The sequence below is a fragment of the Gekko japonicus genome, unplaced genomic scaffold, assembly GCF_001447785.1.
Source record: "Gekko japonicus isolate JY-2015 unplaced genomic scaffold, Gekko_japonicus_V1.1 scaffold1146, whole genome shotgun sequence".
NCBI classification, from domain to species: domain Eukaryota; kingdom Metazoa; phylum Chordata; class Lepidosauria; order Squamata; family Gekkonidae; genus Gekko; species Gekko japonicus.
Genome location: NW_015173707.1, coordinates 529,953 through 548,481, shown reverse-complemented (window position 1 = coordinate 548,481; position 18,529 = coordinate 529,953). Strand labels below are relative to the sequence as shown.

Here is an 18,529-nt window from a genome sequence, read left to right as displayed (position 1 = left end):
GGGGTATGGGCAGCAGCGCTGAGTTACATGTTTGGGCAACAATTGAGTTTTCACCATTCTGACAAAACTGTCAGACACAATAAGAGAGGATGGACAGCTACTGAACCAGTAGAAACCATGCAAGAGTTAACAACAAATGATGCATTAGTAGGTGTGCAATAAATATCTTGCAGATAATGTTACAGAAGTAGGGGGAAAGGCCGATTTGAATTTCACCAATAGTTTAAAAAAATGGTTTTTGCAAATAGTAACTAAAAAATTAATATCAAATACTGAGTGGCTGCCCTGGCGTTAGGGCAGAGATCAGTTCCAGACAGACTTTCACCTCTTTGCTGCTCCAAATGAGAGATTGGAGTCAAGAAATTTATTTCACACCTAGGCAGAAATGAGTAGAAATGAAGTCTATTGTTCATCTTCATCTTCAATTATTTGAATTCTGCGTGGCCCATAAAGTAGAACGTAAGCTATATGCCAGTCTCCACCACCCGAAAGCCTCAAAATATCTTCAGGTGTAACAATGCTGACTTTGTCATCATCAAATTTAATCCATTCATCTGGAAAGAGAGAAAAAGTGGCCGTTTACAACTCAATAAGAAACAGACTGTTCTTAGTTTATTCCTGAAATGAAAACTTTTCAAAGGCTGGGTAGATGATCAACCCCTTCTTCTAAAGTCCCTTCAGTACCTTGTTTTCTTTTAACCCAAGATACGTAGTGTCCAGAAGAGCTAGATCTTCCCTGATGTGTTAACACTGCTTGGAGGTCATAATAGCCACAGTTATTAGAGCCTATATCTGAGGGGGGAAAGAAGCACATCACAATGTAAACACTGCAATAAACCCTTTTCACACAGCTTATCCATGCCTTTGTATCTTGATACAGGAGGTTTTAGAATTAAACCTCTGCCAAGATTAAGGAAAGCCATTTAATACAAGATACATTTCAAACATACCAGATTTTCTTGGGGCCAAGTAGTGAGTTTACAAACTGAATTCAGACACTGTCTCCATAGGATTGCACCCAAGGAGAGACGGGATAGGTAGCACTGACTGACAGTGTGTGAAGGCAGAAAAAGGCAGCTGTGGGTAGCCCTGCCAAGTGAAGCATGGTTCTCCAAAGGCAGAGTGAAAACCGATATAGCTAATAGTACAATAGTTGCACAAGTCAGACTGGGCAAGAAGGGAGTGCTGCTATCTGCTCCCCCAGCCTCTCAGAGTCTTCAGGCTGGATCCTATGGACTGTCTCGTGGAAAGAGATGTTCCCTGCATTATCCAAGTGCCCCCTGAATGACCGCCAATGTGTGGGGTCAAAGGGACCTTCCTAGTACAAATTTGTTGGGGCTACCTCTTGGTTCATAGGATTCAATCCTTCATCAGCAGAAGACTACACAGCTAATATTAATAGGCAGAAAATCATACTTCAATTTTGATTTTATCTGAGACTTGTTTAAAATTCATCACCCAGTTCTCAATACTGAGTGCAATGAAAGCATAAAGTGTTCCTAGCACCCAGACTATCTTAAGATAAAAAGCAAGAGTCTGCCCTATCACTCCGCTGTGTAATCATGAAACACGGAGGCTAGTGTCCAGACAGCAATCAATGGGAATTCCAGACTGCCAAGCTTCACTTCTGAGTCATCACAGAACATTTATGAAAACTGCCATAGGGTAGCATGTTGAATTCAAAACTTTAAATGTCTTTCAATAGACACTTACCATCATGAAAGGAAAATGGCTCATATTTAACTTCCTTCGGTGCACCATCACCTTTACTAGACTGAAAAGTGAAATTTTTCTTTAAATAACATAATTTAGTAAAGCCATATTACTGCTACTGAGACTATGCTACTAAATCATCAATGAATTGCTCCCCCAACAAGGACATCTCTGAAAGTATGAAGTTTAAAGGCTTAAGCTGCATACAATAATAGCAGATCTACTTATTTAAACCCAGGTCTGCCCCATCAGATGTAAAGCAAGGGTGAGAATAGGTGCAATTTTAATAGGAAAAAAGACATGCAGGCAAAGGGAACCTGAAACCCCCACTGCACAGACCAACAGTTTACTTTTGCAGAAAAGCCTACCGTTATAAACTAAATCACAATGCAATATTTCATTTTGGTTTTCTTAACACGGGCCTAAAATCAAGACTTAGATGTTTTATGCAAGGATTAACACTTATGAATGGACTGACAGGTTCAAAACCTTGGTTGAAAGCCATGGATTCCAAATCAAGGTTGTCTGGCTAACAAACTGTGTAGATAAAACCTAGTTAGCGGACTGTTAAGCAACAGGCTTTTAAGTTTCTTAAGGACAATGATTCAGCTCCAGAACTTGGATTCAACCAAGAGAAGAAGTTCATGGATGGGATTCTTCCACATCCCAGGGCAGCCTCCTTTGTCCACCAAAAAGTCACTTATGATGGAAAGGGCAACGAAGCTAAAGAGCAACACGGGATGCTGTTTGGTAAACAGCAATCAGTAACATAAATGTCACTCCTCCAGTTTAGTGTCATTTGTGGAGCTTACCATTCACACTAATGGGAGAGGGGAAGATTTCTAGCCATTCCTCCTCCTTGCCCTCATGCCACAACCCATTATATACACCACTACACACAAGTAGACAGCCACTCCACTCTCCTCAACAAGCAGGAATTCTAACTATTCAAGTCATGTTCTCCAGTTAATCTACTATTATGACTACAAGACTCTAAACTAATGTTTTGGTTAATTAGGTTTATCTGAACAATACTAGGTATGAATGAAAACATGTATCTAAAGAAAAATTTGTGCACTGCATAAATCAAATATTCTGAGCCACGTACATTTTTTGTCTGCTGGTTTACTTTTTTGTCCTCTAGGTCTTTAAATTTTGACCGGTATGAGACCATCTTTTCTTGAAGTTCTGGTGTACACAGTTCATATACATCCAACATAAGTGGAAATTTAACATCCTAGATACAAAAAGAAAAGCTTAATATTCACGTAAAGCATCACAGGATCCTAAGAAGACTAAACATTTCCATGACTGTTTAATGTCTTGGAGGTAATATTTTTATCTGAGGCACATAATTTAAATAAACCTTAAAACTGCCCAAAACACCCCCAAACATGAAATGCCCGAAACATAAGGTTATCATAAGCAGCTGGTTTGACAATTATTCTAGAATAAGACGCCTCCGTGCAATCAGACTGCCTGCATGATCTGTTCTGGTCTTGCTTTCATTCCCATCTACATGGCAAAAAACTGGTGACCTTTTTTTTATTAACAATTTTTTCATTTCACAACATAAGATATTGGATACATAATAATGCAATTGGTTAGAATAATTTATTGGAATAAATTGCATGGAATAATTTATTTTTCTAACAAAAAACTGATAACGGGGTACCAAACAGCCACAATTTTTTGTTATAATTTTCTGGTGGTGAGTCTGATACATTGAAAGACAGTTTTTGTAGTATAAAATGTTCCCATATATTTAAAAAAAAACACTGGTGACCTGACCACCAGAGTTTGAAAGGAAACTGCTTCATAAAGAAGAGTGCCTGTTTGTGCCCCACCTGGTGGTTAGTATCTGCCCTAGCACACAAGTCCCAACACCAGATTTAAGAAATATTAAAAAGCTACACACCTTGAGAACTTTGGCATTCACTGATTCCTTCTCTTTGTAAAAGAAACGAACCATCTGAATAGTCAGATAGGCAGGCAAGCGACTTATCTTGGACTAAAAATCGAATATATAAATAAAACAAGAAGATAATTTATCAGAATCCATGAATACCTGTCTATGCAACACAGATGCACACTGCCCCACATGAACAAAGGAAGCTACCTTATACTGAATCAGACAGTTATTCCATCAGTGCCAATGTTGTCTACTCAGACTGGCAGCAGATCTCCAGGGTTCCAGGTGGAAGTCTTTCACCTCACATCTGCCCCTTTTAACTGAAAGTGCCATGGATTGAACCTGGGATCTTACGCATATCATATGCTCTACCACTGAACCACAGCCCCATAATTTATTACACATCTTTTTTGCATGTCCAATATGCTATTCACAGTACCACCTTAAGGCACTGAAATACAGTTCACCAAAAGATGAGTAACAGTTATGTACAACAGCTACACACATAACACAAGGCTGCATGTATGCAATTTGTTTTAAGGATTTCTACCCTATCCCTAAACAAGCAGGTTCTTGGGGCAACTATGTGCACAAGCTTCCACATTATGTTGCAGCAAGCCAGTTCCTGAACTTGGCTCATTCTATTCACTCTGGCCTCCCAATGTATGAGGTATAATTTAGTCACACACAGCAGTCAGGGTTTTATGTGAAAAATATGATGCACCAGGCCATTGTGAATATGTTTAGAATTAAGATGCCAGGTTGTAAATTTCTTTAAACTGCTACTCTTTCTATGTACAATATCTGGTTTAGTAAAAAATCTAATCTATAGCCATTTAAAGAAGTTTAACCTTCAACTGTATCATTCCACACTGAATTTCAGCAAAAGTAGAATGATTTACTAATATAAAAGAGGTCTAACTAAGTGTTTGGCATCCAAATACTACTCACAGATTTTATGTAAAGGGCATTCCTTTGTAATGTAGGAGAGAGTTTGGTAATTTCTTCTTGAAGCCGCTGAAAGAGAAACACAAGATTGCATTATATCATACAAAATAATGCCCAGGTCACTGCTTTAGTTTCTTGCCTTAGACGTCACCCAGGTCATTTATCAAGTTAAGCTTTTACTAAAATGCAGAAGACATTATTCAGCAGGATAAGAAACTATAATGGAACATCTCCTCTCTGGTGCAGTTCTCTTTTGTGCTATCTAGATCAGGGGAAGAACACAAATGAAGATCTTTGGCACATCTTCCCACAGCCCATACAGTGCCTATACCAAAAGAAAACGCAACAGCCCACAAGAACCTGTTTTCAAGCATACAAAGGAAACACACAACACTAAAGATTTGGTTTATACAATGCATGGGGTTGTGGGGGATCAGAAGAGGAAAGGTTAAAAATCAAAATGCAATTTATAATGCAACATGTGCCTCAGAACAGAGATCAGAAGGTGATACACACGTTCAAGACAACTTGACATTCAAACCCAGCTGCACACCTCTTTAAGAGTACCAAGGCTAAGTAATGTGACAAAAAAGTGTGATAAAAAGGTAAAGTATAGAAACAACCAACACTATCAGAGACACAACAACTGCTCACCAGTTTAAGACCCGTGAAAAGATATTTAACTTCTTGATTGATAAAGCAACTAAGCTGGAGTAGATTCTCTTTTCCTTTTGTTACTTCTTCCTCTTCTGATTCTGTGCATTTCATGCTTTACATAATGTTAAGGAAAGATAAACAGTAGCAGGAGCACTCCATTTAAAAATTGTTGCACTTAATAAAATGAATGCCAGTCAGTACTTTGAGAGACAAGGTTTCCTTCTTTTTATTTCAGCAGACTAAAATTCCTGCAAAACAATCATGTTCATATTAAGACAGCTGTTTGGATGGTACTGACCAGCTCTTTTGCAAAGTATCAGCAAAGGACACTTTTGTATACCACAAGACAGGCTCGAGCTTTTACCAACTAGCCTCCTCTCTTAACACCAACAGTTGGAATTCATGTAGCTTCCACTTGGGGCATTTTTAAAAACTTACCATTTCCTCTCCTATTTACTATTTCTTGTTTTCCTGTGTAAACCAGGGTTCCCAACCATTTTGAATCTGTGGGCACCTTTGGAATTCTGATATATGGTGGCAGAACCAACCACAAAATGGCTGCTGCAGGAGGCAGAGTCTTGCAAACACACAGAGGAAGCCCAAAAATTATATAAATATATAATTTAAATATATATGTACTGTGGAAAAAGGAAAGAATAAAATCAACACTGTGGTGACAGCTCTGGCCAAGATGCTACTGTAATCTTAACAGCCAATCAGATTTTCAGTGGCCAGCCAGAAGCCCTCCAGGGCAAGGGCACTCCCTGCCCCTACTCACTCCCTAATACACTCGGAGTGCCAGGAACTGTGGTGCTTGTGGGCACCACGCTGGCAACCCTTTAGTATAAGCCATCTGCAATTATATTTGAATAAATCTCAACAAGCATTTCTTCTTGTGAAAAGTAGAGTTTTTATCTACCACACCACATCTATCTTGCCAGAGAGTGTGCAGGATACGCAGTTTCAAATTCAATACTGAAAAACTGATCAATGAAGCTCTTCGTTTTGGGTGGTGATGCTGCCGCTCCTGAAGCTCCAGAATCAGTCTGTAAAAAAAGTAGTCTCTTTTAATTACGAATCTTTAGAAGCCATAGTATCTTGCCAATTCCTTTATTCCCATCACAGGATAAAGACTTTCAATTCTTTTATGCCTGACCCCTTAAGGATCTTTCTGTTTATTAGAAGTGGGTTGAAATGCCCAGCTGGCAAAAAATTCTACCAGTGGGCTGCTCTGAATAAAGGCCAGTCACTTCCTGCATGAAAAAGCTGGTGTGAATGGGAAAGAAAGAAGACTGAACACACTAGAATGGGGGGGAGCATATTTATGCTTTCAAGATTATAACAAACTGCCAAAAGTCCTTCAAGCAAGCCCAGAAGCCTGCCCATAATGTGGCACATGTTTTTTCTTTAAGCAATAACAGCTACTTTTTGAGGGGGAGGGGTAGACAGAGAATTGGCTGAGACCACAGGATTAGTATCAGTGTTGTTTGGATTGTACAGCAAAGAGACGTACTTCCATAACCGTGTCACTTTCGATCCCTTCTAGCTTCTGCTGTAGCACTCGCATCATCTGTACCCAGCATTCATTGGCATCCTGGGAGGGAAGCAGAACAAAAACTAGTATCTGAGGCACTTAGAGCTGCTCATTAACAAATATACCTTAAACACCTGTGCTAAGAGCAAATTACAAATACTATGAAGCTGAACTGTTATTCGCAAGTGTTTTTCATTCATTCAGCAGTACCTGAAATAAAGATAAATTTCTAAAGAAATCACACTAAAAAAGGTGTTGCATTCACACACACAAGCTGAATGTAGGTTACTACTAAATTATTGGCTCATAACTGTAATGAGTTGGGACTAGAAGAATAACAAATGAATTCTTGCTAGAAATTTGCTGCCTGATAAAAGTAAAAAAAAAAAAAATTACCTGTTGGAGATACTGGCCTTGATCCCCTTTCTCCGCAAACTGGGGAAAGGCCATATGTAAGAACTGGAGGAGAATGATGGGAGGGATACTAGAGGAGGTTTTGTCCATGGAATCAAATAAATCTCTAAGAGCTTAAAAATAAGAGAAAAGTGTTTTTCTTTTAAAAAAATGAAAAATCATGAAGGATTACTGCTAATTCATATGATAAATACACCCCTAAATGCCACCCCTATTTAACCCATATCATAGCTTTTCAGTTAGGGATCATTTGTACAGCCAATCGTTCCGGAAACAGGCTTAATAGATTGGTCAGCTGCTAATACAGTAAAACACTGCACGGGGAAGCTTACTATGTAAGGGCCAGATACCAGTTGCTACTAAGAACTTGAAAAACAGCTCGATAAAAAACTACTTAAGATCACCCTAGCAGCATGGCATTCTGATCTTTTAAACCCAATTCTAACTTCTCGCTTTGGAAACAAAGTATATGTTACCTATTCAAGCACAAAAAGGTTACTGATTACTAACACCACAAACAGTAGGTTCCAACCCAGCTAGCAGTCAAAACCCCTCCCCCCCCTTCTTGCGAGTTCTCTTAGCTTGAATATGTAGGCTGGGAAATCTGCTCAGCATCAGGTTCAAGGCTTCATGGTGCGTAAAAAGCACTATGCTGGTGGGGTTGGTTAGGAGGGGGCGCATGATTAAATTACAGTTCAAGGGTTTCTAGGAACAAAGATAAGTATTTTCATGCTCTATATTTTGCCTGTATCAAGGCTTTCTGGATTAATTTTGCAACACAACACAAAAGACACAGAAGTGTAGAAAGGAAATGCACACACACACTGTAATCCAGTGGCACCTTAAGTATAATGGTCTAAAGGGTAGGCTTCTATGCAGGAAACTGACAGTCCATTCAAGTCATGGGTGTACCTGCCCCTCCAGTAAGGATGAGAAAGGTTCTAAGCATGACGAGAGTCTTATCCACATCAGACTTGATCTGAACTCTCAAATGGGCATGCAGAGTGGAACATGTGACACATTGGCCGATTCTGTTGAGCAATGTATGTCATCCAGCTTGTTTTTGCTAACTTTACATTTAAGTACTGAACACATGTCTAGGAAGACACAGCTTTCATAAAGAGCTGATTCTGTATAGCTCTCATAGCAACAAGAACTTCCATACAGCAGTTTATCTCACACTTCCCTTGCCATAGCCCACTGAAGCCACAATTTCCCCCACACTTACAGGAGGCCTTTTCCTTTAAAATAAAATACTACTGCATCAATGTGCTGGTTCCCAGTTTTCATTTTCAAAGTAAGTCACTAACTCCTTTCCTTGCAGTTATAAGAGGGAAATGTTCAGCTAGCACTCCCCCCCCGCCCCAAAAAAACCAAGACATATTTTTAAATGAAAGCTGCCACACTGTTGCAAAAAACTGCTAAAGTGGTCTAGCAATTACCACTTAAAAAAGCCCTCCCATGTGGGATACAGAACAGCAGCTGCAGGGGCAGAGCAGAGGAAAATGGCACAAACGTGGACAGGATCTGAAAAAAGGTACACCTTCCTGTCCACAAAGTTATTTTGATTGTGGTGTTTCAAAAAATATCCCAAACAAGATTTAGGAAAATTCATGCCAAAGCAGAGAACAGCACAGAAGAAAGACAAATAGAGGATGATGTCATGTAGATGCTCTCAAACACAGTGCCACTGCTATAAGAAAACCAAGGCAAAGCTAAACATCCATGTGGAAACAGCCAAACACATTATATACCAAAAAATATACATCTCTAAAAAAGGAAAACTGGTATTATGACCAGTTCTGTTTTTTAATATCTGTGTCAAAAATATCAGGAGGAATTATAACAAGAGAGTTGGATGAACTGTGCTACATCGTTTCAGATATCCTAATTAGAAGGATACAAAAAAGCAAATGGAAAATATACTTAAGTTTTTATACAGAAAACAGTAGTAACTGTCACAAAAACCACCCTGGGTCCGTGTATTCTTACTTGCGTGTTGCATGTTTGCATGCATGTTAAAGGGTGTTCCCTCTTCTTGTACCACCACCCCAAGTTACAAAAACTCAGCATGTCATGTAACCAGTACCTTGCGGTACCCTGGTAAGACTGCCTCTGAGGAAGTACAAATGGCAGAACTTGCAAATTACTTTAGCCCCCCTGTTCTTAGCACATGTGTGTGCAATCTAGGCATGTGGAAAATAGCTGTCTAGTAGCTACAGTTCTAGGGGGGGGGGAATAGGAAATTGTAAGTATAGCTAAGTTACAGTAGAAGACAATTACCTCTGACAGCCCACTTGGTTGCTGTGGAGCAAATAAAACCCCAGCCCGCCTCCTGCTCCTTTTGCAGAGGAGCCTGGGTCCCATTGTGTAGTCACAACATTTGGGCAAAGCGGAGATTCCACCTTTTAAACCTTCTACCTGCTTTGGTAGGTACCTTACTCAATCTAGATTTAGGGCTCCTGCCCGCGTGGGAGAAACTCCCAAATTCTTCCCCCGACAGGTTAGATGTCACGTACCTCATGCTCCGTACCACAGATCATGTTTTCGAACAGTCACCTTTCCTTCCCTCTTGTCATTTAAGCCAAATGGCCACTTCTGGGCTAAAACCCATTTCCCGCCTTTGACCTTCTACTGCATTTTATTGCCCTTCTCTTATGGAAATAGTCATCATGGTTTTGGGGACTCTCCGATGCACTTCACTGCATCTTAATACCTCAGACTTCACAACAGTGACTTCAAAAATTACTTAGAGAACACAAAATCAGTATTTTAGGAATGGAAGAGTCAGGCAGTTCTACAAGTCTGATAACAGTAGGTATATCCAAAACTTTCCTTTTGTTATTTCTTAAGTGGAGTGGTAGAAATCGCAGTATCTTGGCCCAGCACCTTAGCAGGGCAATACAATGGAGAAAAAAGGAAATAAAGTGGGCAAGTAGGACTCCTGTACACACTTAACTGCATTCAGATGTCATGAAAAAGCAGGGTTTGTAACAAACGATGTACGGAACAAACAATGGGTAAGCTTACCCAGAGGTATCAAACAAGTCTCAGTTCATGCTGACACTGCAATTTACAATTCCTGCCTTCTCACCTATCTTGCACCAGAATCCCTGGATGCTACCCCGGTTGCTCACTGATTACCCCACAGATGGCAAAATGTCACTGCCTCAATGTGTATGGTTTACAATTGGTCAACTGAAGCAATTGGGGGGGGGCGGGGAGATAAAGAAGCCTCTGGGGAGATCTTCAGGCTGTTGTCCACATCCTACCTTTACCTGCAGTTATAACTTTCACCCCTCCCATGTCCTCTCCTGTTGTTTAACTGTTCTCCTTGAACTCTATTTGTTTCTGAAATAAGTTATTAAAAACATATTCTCCTTGCTGGATCACCAACTGAACAGCATATTAAAAGAAAAGCCTCTTTAAATGACCAGCAAGCACTGGAGACTGCTGGAGATGGAGCATATAGTATATAATCCCTAATTAGCAAGGGAGATGGTAGGCAGTTTCTTACCACCATTGTGCAGAAGGTACACAGGGTTCCCCCACGTTCCCCTCCATTGCTACAGCACATTCTGACCCCTGGAAAGACCACTCATGGAGTTGCAAGATCTATGCAGGGGAACAGCTATGAAAGTCCTTTAGAAAGAGGTGCAGGACTGAGGAAGACTGCAAGAGAATTACACCTGCTGCACATGGAATGGTAGGATGTCATCCGGTATATGTACATAGATGGGGATCCTAGACTGTGACCACGCACAGGTTTGTTTTAGCATGCTAACTGCACACTAATTAATTTGTTACAGCTGTCATTCATAATTATCACATCCAACAAGCACACACTCCTCCCTATAGTTTCATGTGTGTTCGAGTGCAATATATGCGGCTGTAAGAGTAACCATTATGAGGATTCCTATTGCCTCCCAAGGTGTTTGCACTCTGATAAATTTCCCTCCCCTCCCCAACATTCTCAGGATGTTAGACATCAATACAGGATTTCTAATGTCCACGCTGCCATCCTCAACCACTGAGGCTCTAGCCACCATGGATATTCATAATGAAAGAGAGAGTGAAGCAGCAGTTGCTCAGAAAAGCTTGCACACTCAAAATCCAGCATGATAATTAACACTGCATTGAGAGGCTCTCTCCCCCAGTGCAAATCTTACCCAATAACAATCACATACTGGAATTCAGGAGCATATACTGTCAAACCACAGAGTAAAAAATACCTGTGATAAGTCAAAGGAATATTAAAAAGATGTGAATTGAGTTAACGTCATTCTGATCATTCCAGAATTCCAGCTTCAGTGTTCACCACACACAAAATTACCCAACCATCACCATTAAAAAAAGAACCTGCAAAGCCAATCAATCTTCAATGGCCAGTCAGAAGCTTTGCTGGCAAACTTCCTACCTGGCACCTCCCACTTTCTAAAAATATCTGGCAGGCACCAGGAACAGTGCTGGCTGGCACCATGGTGCCCATGGGCACAACACTGGTGACCCAAGGTAGACAGTCACAAAAGACAGTCAAGGAAGTAGCGCAGCTCTCCAAACACTAAGACAGGCATTGGGGAACTGAACACTCACCCAGTGTAAAGCAACACACATTTCTTAGAACAAGAATATTTTACACTGTGGTACAGGCATTCAATGAATTGTAACACCAAAGTGTTTTCTTCTGAGTAACCATAAACATTCTGGCTTACTCTACACAGATTAGGATATGAACCATTTCTGAAATAAGGAGAGTTAGCGTGTATGTACTTCTCCCCCCATCAGGGAAGAATTCAATAACTGTTGGCTTTGAATCTATCACCATTACTGGAATGCATACACAGAGAAGAGGCAAAGGAGGGAAGTCAGAGAGAAAGGGCGGCGGGGGGGGGGTGGAGTTTCAGCAAATACTAAAAAATTCTGGAGTGGATAGTTTTTTTGGCTAGGCAGCCAAACGCTGGTTCATAGGCCAGCAGTAAACCCGTGTTTAAAATAGTGGTTTGGCATCAACCCACAAGCCTTTATGGTTCCTATGTCACAAAAATCTGTTTATTGTGATGTCCAAATGTAACTAGTTGGTATATCATGCAGCATTAAAGGTAAGCTAGAAACAGTGCCTTATGAACAAAACAAAGAAGTCTTTATCATCCGGTTTTTAAAAAGTAGGAAACTCAGCCCTGTTGTGAAAAAATACAAACCTGCAGTAATGTACTGAGCAGAGGCCATTTCCCCCGAGGCTCTTAAGGCACCAGCGTATCTAAACAAATGTTTAAAACATGGTTTTCAGTTTGGCCTTGCAATCAGAGCAGGAGACACAAAAACAATGTTAACATGGGCTTTAACTAGACCGCATATCATTTATGCACTTGGATCACAAGTATGATGGACTGCAGCCTACAGAACAACAGAAGCGCCACCCAAAGAAGAGGCAGTGTTTCCATACTCTGCCCTACTCAGTGCAGCTGCCTGTCTTGCATGGATTTTTATCCACATGGATCCCAAAACTGAGGCTCACAGGTAGTTGCTGGCCAAGGGTGAGGTGGGATAAATCTGCTTCTGCAAGTACCTTGCGATGGCAGTGCATTCCATTATCTTGAGAAGGTTACCATCAGTATGTTTAAACAGGTGAAGTTTCATGGCAGAAGCAGTGAGCTGTCATCTACTGCCTGTTAAAGAGTGTGGGGGGGATGCATACCCAATCACAGCACAAGTCTTCAGATCTGATTCACACATTACTATAACCCCCTCTCAAATGTATCCATTGTGATAAAATGGGTTTGGAGCTTACATATGTAGTCCCCTGGCCATCACTGTATGCAGAAGTGAATGACTTAACTAGGGAGACAGCAAATTTATCTGAATTGAGAATCTATGCAAAACCTCTGTTCTTTGGGTCCAAGGAAATTTCAGACTCAAGTAACTGCAGGATTTGTCCAGTTCTGTCATTCCTTTCTATATGCAGTGAAGAGAATAAGGCTGGAGTACAGGATCCTGAGGCCCATCATGCCTGACCTCACCAAGTAATGTCTGAATGCCATTCATGCCTCTATGGATGCCACTATCTCCCATGGTATTATCTCTGCTACCTCCTCTTTCACGCAAAAGGTAGTTTCCAAAATAATACTTAACTCCAAATCCTGCTAGCAGCTGTGTAAAATTCAGCTTCTCTGACTGCATATTATATTATGGACAACTTTGACTATTGGGTGCAGGGTACACAGAGTCATGGCACGACCATGACTTATCTTTATCATTAATTTCCCAAGAGAAATTTCAAAGCATTCTAAAAATTAAGACTACATTTAAAAGCCAAAGACCTGAAAAAACAGTGAGATCATAAAAGATAGCAGAGCTAAATACTTTCCTTTCTGGAATGGTTAAAAATATTAGGAATTATATAGAAGTGGATTGATTCCTTCATCTGAAATCTGCTGGCAAGACTAACCTTTGCCTATTCTGCTTCTTGATGAATTCAAAGTGCAGGAGCAAAGTTGCAGTAAAGAACACACAGAAGTAACATTAAGTATGAATATGCTACCATACCGAAAATTAGTTAAAAGCAAACAAGACACTGAAAAAGTTTCTAGAATGAAATTAATAGAAAACAGCTTCCTAAATGATTACATAATGTAGAGTCCGTAAGTCTCGACACAAATCTATTTGTAGAAAGGCAGCTCATATTTTGTACCGAGCTATCCGAATTCCAATACTAACTTTTATTTGTTCCATTTTAGCACCAACAAATCAGAGAATGGAAAAGTTTAAATATATGTTATCTATATAAACCCCCTCCCAATCATCAAACATACCGGTCATAATCCTTACTATTTCATTATAAATTGAATGGTAATATTAAAAAAGCATTTAATAACACCACAACATATTACAGTAATGAAACCTACCTCTTCAGGGACTCTTTCAGTTCTGGCACAGAGCGAATACACTGAACTGTTGCATTCATGTAACAAGTATTCCCAAGGTTTGTTAAACCACATGGCAATTCCATCTATCACCAAATTAAAAAAAGGAAGAAAAGAAAAGGACTACTTGAAGATTGGTATTAAATGCTACTGTTTAGAAATGAACCAGTTGTTTTAACATAATGACCCTACAGTTTAACACAAACATGATGGTCCAAACCTCAAAAGTTTATACTTAACAGAATACTAGCAGTTTAGTTCTTAGTCATTATTTTTCTTAGTTATTATTTTATTGAGGTATCATTAAAGAGCAACCATCTAGTGTGGTTTCTGGTACAATGAGGACATTTAGAAGATCCTTCTATCTCATTACTAATAGTAAATTGGGTGACTCATTGCAATCACACAGAACCAGAATTAGACCACCTACAGATAAAGTTGTAAAGACATTCAGAGGACTGCCCAGTTATGTAAAAAATGTTCTTTGCACATAAACCAAGGAAAGAAAAATCCTCTTAACATAGCTGGGTGAAAACAGTACATGCTACAGGAGGCAGGAAATATTCAGAACTGCTGATGGTCAGTTGAGGAAACTGGCTTGCTCAAGTCTCAGGATGATAGAATTACAGAGGAGAGGGTTTGTAAGTGAAAGAGCATGTGTGTATATATGTGAAAACAGGTACAAATTTCAAAAATGTTTATCCCTCCCACTTATTCCTTGTAGCCCCCAGCTTGTTCCCTTTAGTAGCAAATTTCACAGTCACATACCTGGGTTATGTTTAGAGACATGGAAGCCCCAAATAGTAAAACATACATTTCCACAGCTTTCATGATGTTTATTTCTTAAGCATGGCTTTTAATATGCAAAATCTATTATTTTGTTTAGAGGGCAAGGGTGACAGAAAGAGAAGGATGGTTTTGCACAGTAAGGCCTTGTCCAAGAAAGAGGTTACTACAGGCTCATGCTAGGCTCTGCATTTGTAAAGTTGCATCACAAAATTATTATGAAACTTCTTTCCACTTTGATTAGCGTTTGTTCTAAGGCAATAAAGAGTTATTTGACAAAACTATCTAAAGCCAACTCATGTTCTTTGGATCTTGGAAAAATCAGTTTGATAATGCAAAACATGTGGTTTTTAAACTAAATATACAGTGATGCCAGACAGTACATTCAGACTTTTGACCAAAAAAAGGCTTACTGCTGAGGCTAACTGTTCTTCTGTCATATCTTCTACGAAGACAGGCCGGGCTACTGGTTCTTCAGGTAGAGCATCTGCAGAACCCATCATTAATAAGGTCATCCCCTGTTTAAAAAAATTACTCAAGTTAACAAAGGCTAAAAAAAACCCACTCAATCAAGCAAAGAGGCAGTCACAAAATTGTAGCACACAACCGGAATCTTTCAATTTCTTAAACTAATACTAATTTAGAAACCTAGCCCCTCTATGCCCCTAGAATATGCCATTTAATGCCTTAAAATGTTGCATCTGCCAAAAGCTGTATTCAGACATCGCAAATGGCTGATATTAAGCAGAGGTTTACTGATGTCATGAACAAACTCAGCTCCTTTACTGTGCTTTCATACCCCCCTTCTTCCCCCAACGTCCTTTGCATGTGAATCTTGATTCAAAACTTCTTGTTTGATCAAGCCCTAGTTCACTATTATATAAAAAATTAGGATTAAGTAGAGGTTTGATAACAGCTTTCCCAGCAACAATAGCCCACTGCTTACATGTCAGCATGTGGAGAGAATAATACAGTCATAACCTAATGCAACTGAAAATTTATACCACTTTTTCCCCGCAGAAAAGTTTTGGAAAAATAATCACATGAGTAGCATCAACAATGAAGTCAAGCCTTGATGGTTTCTAATATTTAAAAAAATAAGCATCAGCTCCATTCATAGCCTAAGAGTAAAAAAATAAGACAGCATAATTTAGAACTGGCTTTCAATACTTACAGGTTTTATTTTAAGGTTGCCCCAGTCATCATCCTATTCAGGAAAAAATATATACAAGTTTTACAAGGCACAATCCATAGAAAGACATGTTTAAGCCCCCAATTAATTCCCCCAATTAATTGCAAGAGAATTCAAGCAAACATGGACACTTTGGAGATTGCTCCAAATAAGCCACTGTTCAACAGTCTCAGTAGTTGAGGGAGAGGCCTGCTGCCGGTACAAAATTTTCCACTTACTTCAGAGATAAGCACTCAGTGTGCAAAATGAGAATTATGTCCATATAGATTGTTTATAGATCAAATTATTTCTCCTTATAATAATTGTGTTTTGGGGTGGCCACCATCCTATGGGGTGGCGAGAAAAAATGCACTCCCTTAGCCATTTGCTCGGGGCAACTGGCGTGCCATTGGCTGGCTGGCTGGGTGGGAGGAACGAGCCTCGCCATCTTGGCCCGTGCGGCCCTGGAATGGGCGGCGGGCAGCCAGTGGAGAGACGGCCACGGCCGTGGAGGGCGAGAGGTGCCGAGGCGGTCGCGTCGCGCTTCCCTTGCCTGCTGCAGTCTGGGCTGGGGAAGCTGCGCACCCTTCTTCGGGGACTGGGGGTTCCCTCAGCTGGCCCCAGCTGCACTCGGGGAGGGGGAAAGTGGCTGCGCCACGCTTTCCTCACCAGGCGAAGGACCTCCGAGGCAGCCGAGCTGGAGCGGCTGCCCAGACACCTCCTTCCCCCTCCTTGCCTGCACGCTGAGGCAAGCGAACCGAGAAGGGAGCAGGGGGCGGGGCTTGGTCATGTTATCGCCCCACCCCTGAGCTGGTCACACCCGGATCGGGGGTTCGGAGAGCTCCGGCCTCATGAGAGGGCTGCAGATAAGCATTTCAGTGCAAAGGAGAGAGAGGAATGCAAAAGCAATTTACACAGACACTGACAGAACATCCCAACTCCATGGCAGCATAGCTGACACCAGCGCACAGTGCTGTGGATGGGCGAGGCCTGCTGCCTTCAGCAGCGACCTCCTCCACTGCATTGACAGAGGAGGGACGAGGCCAGCTGGCTTGCCCTGATGCCTCCAGCATGTGGTGAGGGGAGGCGCAAGCCTGGCCACCGGGGAGCCACCACGCTCTCCTTTGCCAGTCCGTGGGGGGGCCCTCCGGCGGCCTCTCTCTAGGGCTCGTTGCCTCTCTTCCCGCAACGGGCCTTGTGCCTAGTGTCCATATAAAAGCAAACTTGCATATATGCAAGCAGTAAATGAACAACATATTTGCAGTGGTTCTATCTTAAAACCTAAGGTTGGATTCTATGATTCCTTTCTGCAGGTGGAAGATCTCTTCCACTAGGGGAAAAGTGGTTTTTTTGAGCAGAGAAGCACTGCAGTAAGAAAATTCTGTGTGTCCTAAGTGAATGACTGAAATTTTATTATGGCATCCAGCCAGAGCAATCCAAACAACCCACCAAGGGGCACCAAAATAAAACATCACAAACTACACAATATAAAAATATAGAATACATATAACAGATTCACTAAAAAAACACACTAAAAAGGAGAGAATTGCGATTTTACAAGTTAAGCTGTCCTTTTTGAATGCAACCCAAAATTTAGCCACAATCTTAGTAACAGAGTGATTTTCATCCGATAACATTTTATTACAACACTCTGAGTCTGTCTGCCCAGGCATCTCTCTTTAATGAGAGTTTGAATTAATCTATCTCAAGCCTCATTGTACCACTTACATTTAAACATCATATGTTCAATAGTTTCTATCTCCCCAGACTCACATTTACAAAGTCTCTGTGCAAGGGGAACTCTTCTATATCTGCCCTCGAGCACTGCAGAGGGGAGAGCCTCACATCTAGCTAGTGTGAAGGCTTTCCTACACTTATTATATCAAGGTGTGTTAAATATGCCATTGGGACTGAACGATATCTAATTTGATTAGGCACTCTGAATTTAGGATATCTATCAAGATCCGCTTGTCTCTCTATGCCTGCGGTCACACGGAGCATTAGCCACGCTACAGAGACAGAAGATAGGCGGATTTTCCGGGCGCGATCACAGTGCCACATCTGGGAAGCGTAGAGCTCCCGTTGCTCACCTGAGGCTTCCCGCCAAAGATGCGGGGTAAAAAACTAGTACCTCCAAGGTACTAGTTTCTGGAAACCGCGGGGCAAGGGCGGGCGTCTGATCACGTTTCCGGTGGCATCCGGCCCTTGCCCATGTCCCGTCGCGAAAAGGTTTTTTCCCCCCCCAAGTCTCCATCGGATGCGCACAAGCACCCAACGGAGCATGCGAACACTTGGGTTAAAAAAAAAACAACCCCGTCAATCCGCTTCTTGGCCGCGACGCAGGAGTGACATATGATCGGCACCTCCCCACCACCACCACGGGACGTCGGCGTGACGTTTGATCCCGCTGCCGCGCGGTAGTTCACTCCAGGGCAAACAGCCACGCACGCCCCCCCCCCCCCCGAAACCCAGCC

The 18,529-nt window shown here is 41.3% G+C and overlaps 1 protein-coding gene across 1 annotated transcript in view; it reads right to left on the bottom strand.

Moving 5' to 3' along the window:
- USP14 (ubiquitin specific peptidase 14 (tRNA-guanine transglycosylase)) overlaps nt 1–18,529 on the bottom strand; it is a 21,984-nt gene continuing 3,455 nt past the window's right edge. Inside the window, exons 3-16 of the mRNA XM_015423298.1 lie at nt 16,059–16,091; nt 15,298–15,402; nt 14,081–14,184; nt 12,377–12,435; nt 7,161–7,291; nt 6,744–6,824; nt 6,188–6,276; nt 5,228–5,342; nt 4,577–4,642; nt 3,632–3,724; nt 2,822–2,950; nt 1,714–1,774; nt 685–792; nt 1–554 (exon numbers count right to left, since the gene is read on the bottom strand). Of these exons, the coding sequence (XP_015278784.1) occupies nt 403–554; nt 685–792; nt 1,714–1,774; nt 2,822–2,950; nt 3,632–3,724; nt 4,577–4,642; nt 5,228–5,342; nt 6,188–6,276; nt 6,744–6,824; nt 7,161–7,291; nt 12,377–12,435; nt 14,081–14,184; nt 15,298–15,402; nt 16,059–16,091 (1,326 nt within the window). The 3' untranslated portion in view covers nt 1–402. The remainder of the gene's footprint in view (nt 555–684; nt 793–1,713; nt 1,775–2,821; nt 2,951–3,631; nt 3,725–4,576; nt 4,643–5,227; nt 5,343–6,187; nt 6,277–6,743; nt 6,825–7,160; nt 7,292–12,376; nt 12,436–14,080; nt 14,185–15,297; nt 15,403–16,058; nt 16,092–18,529) is intronic.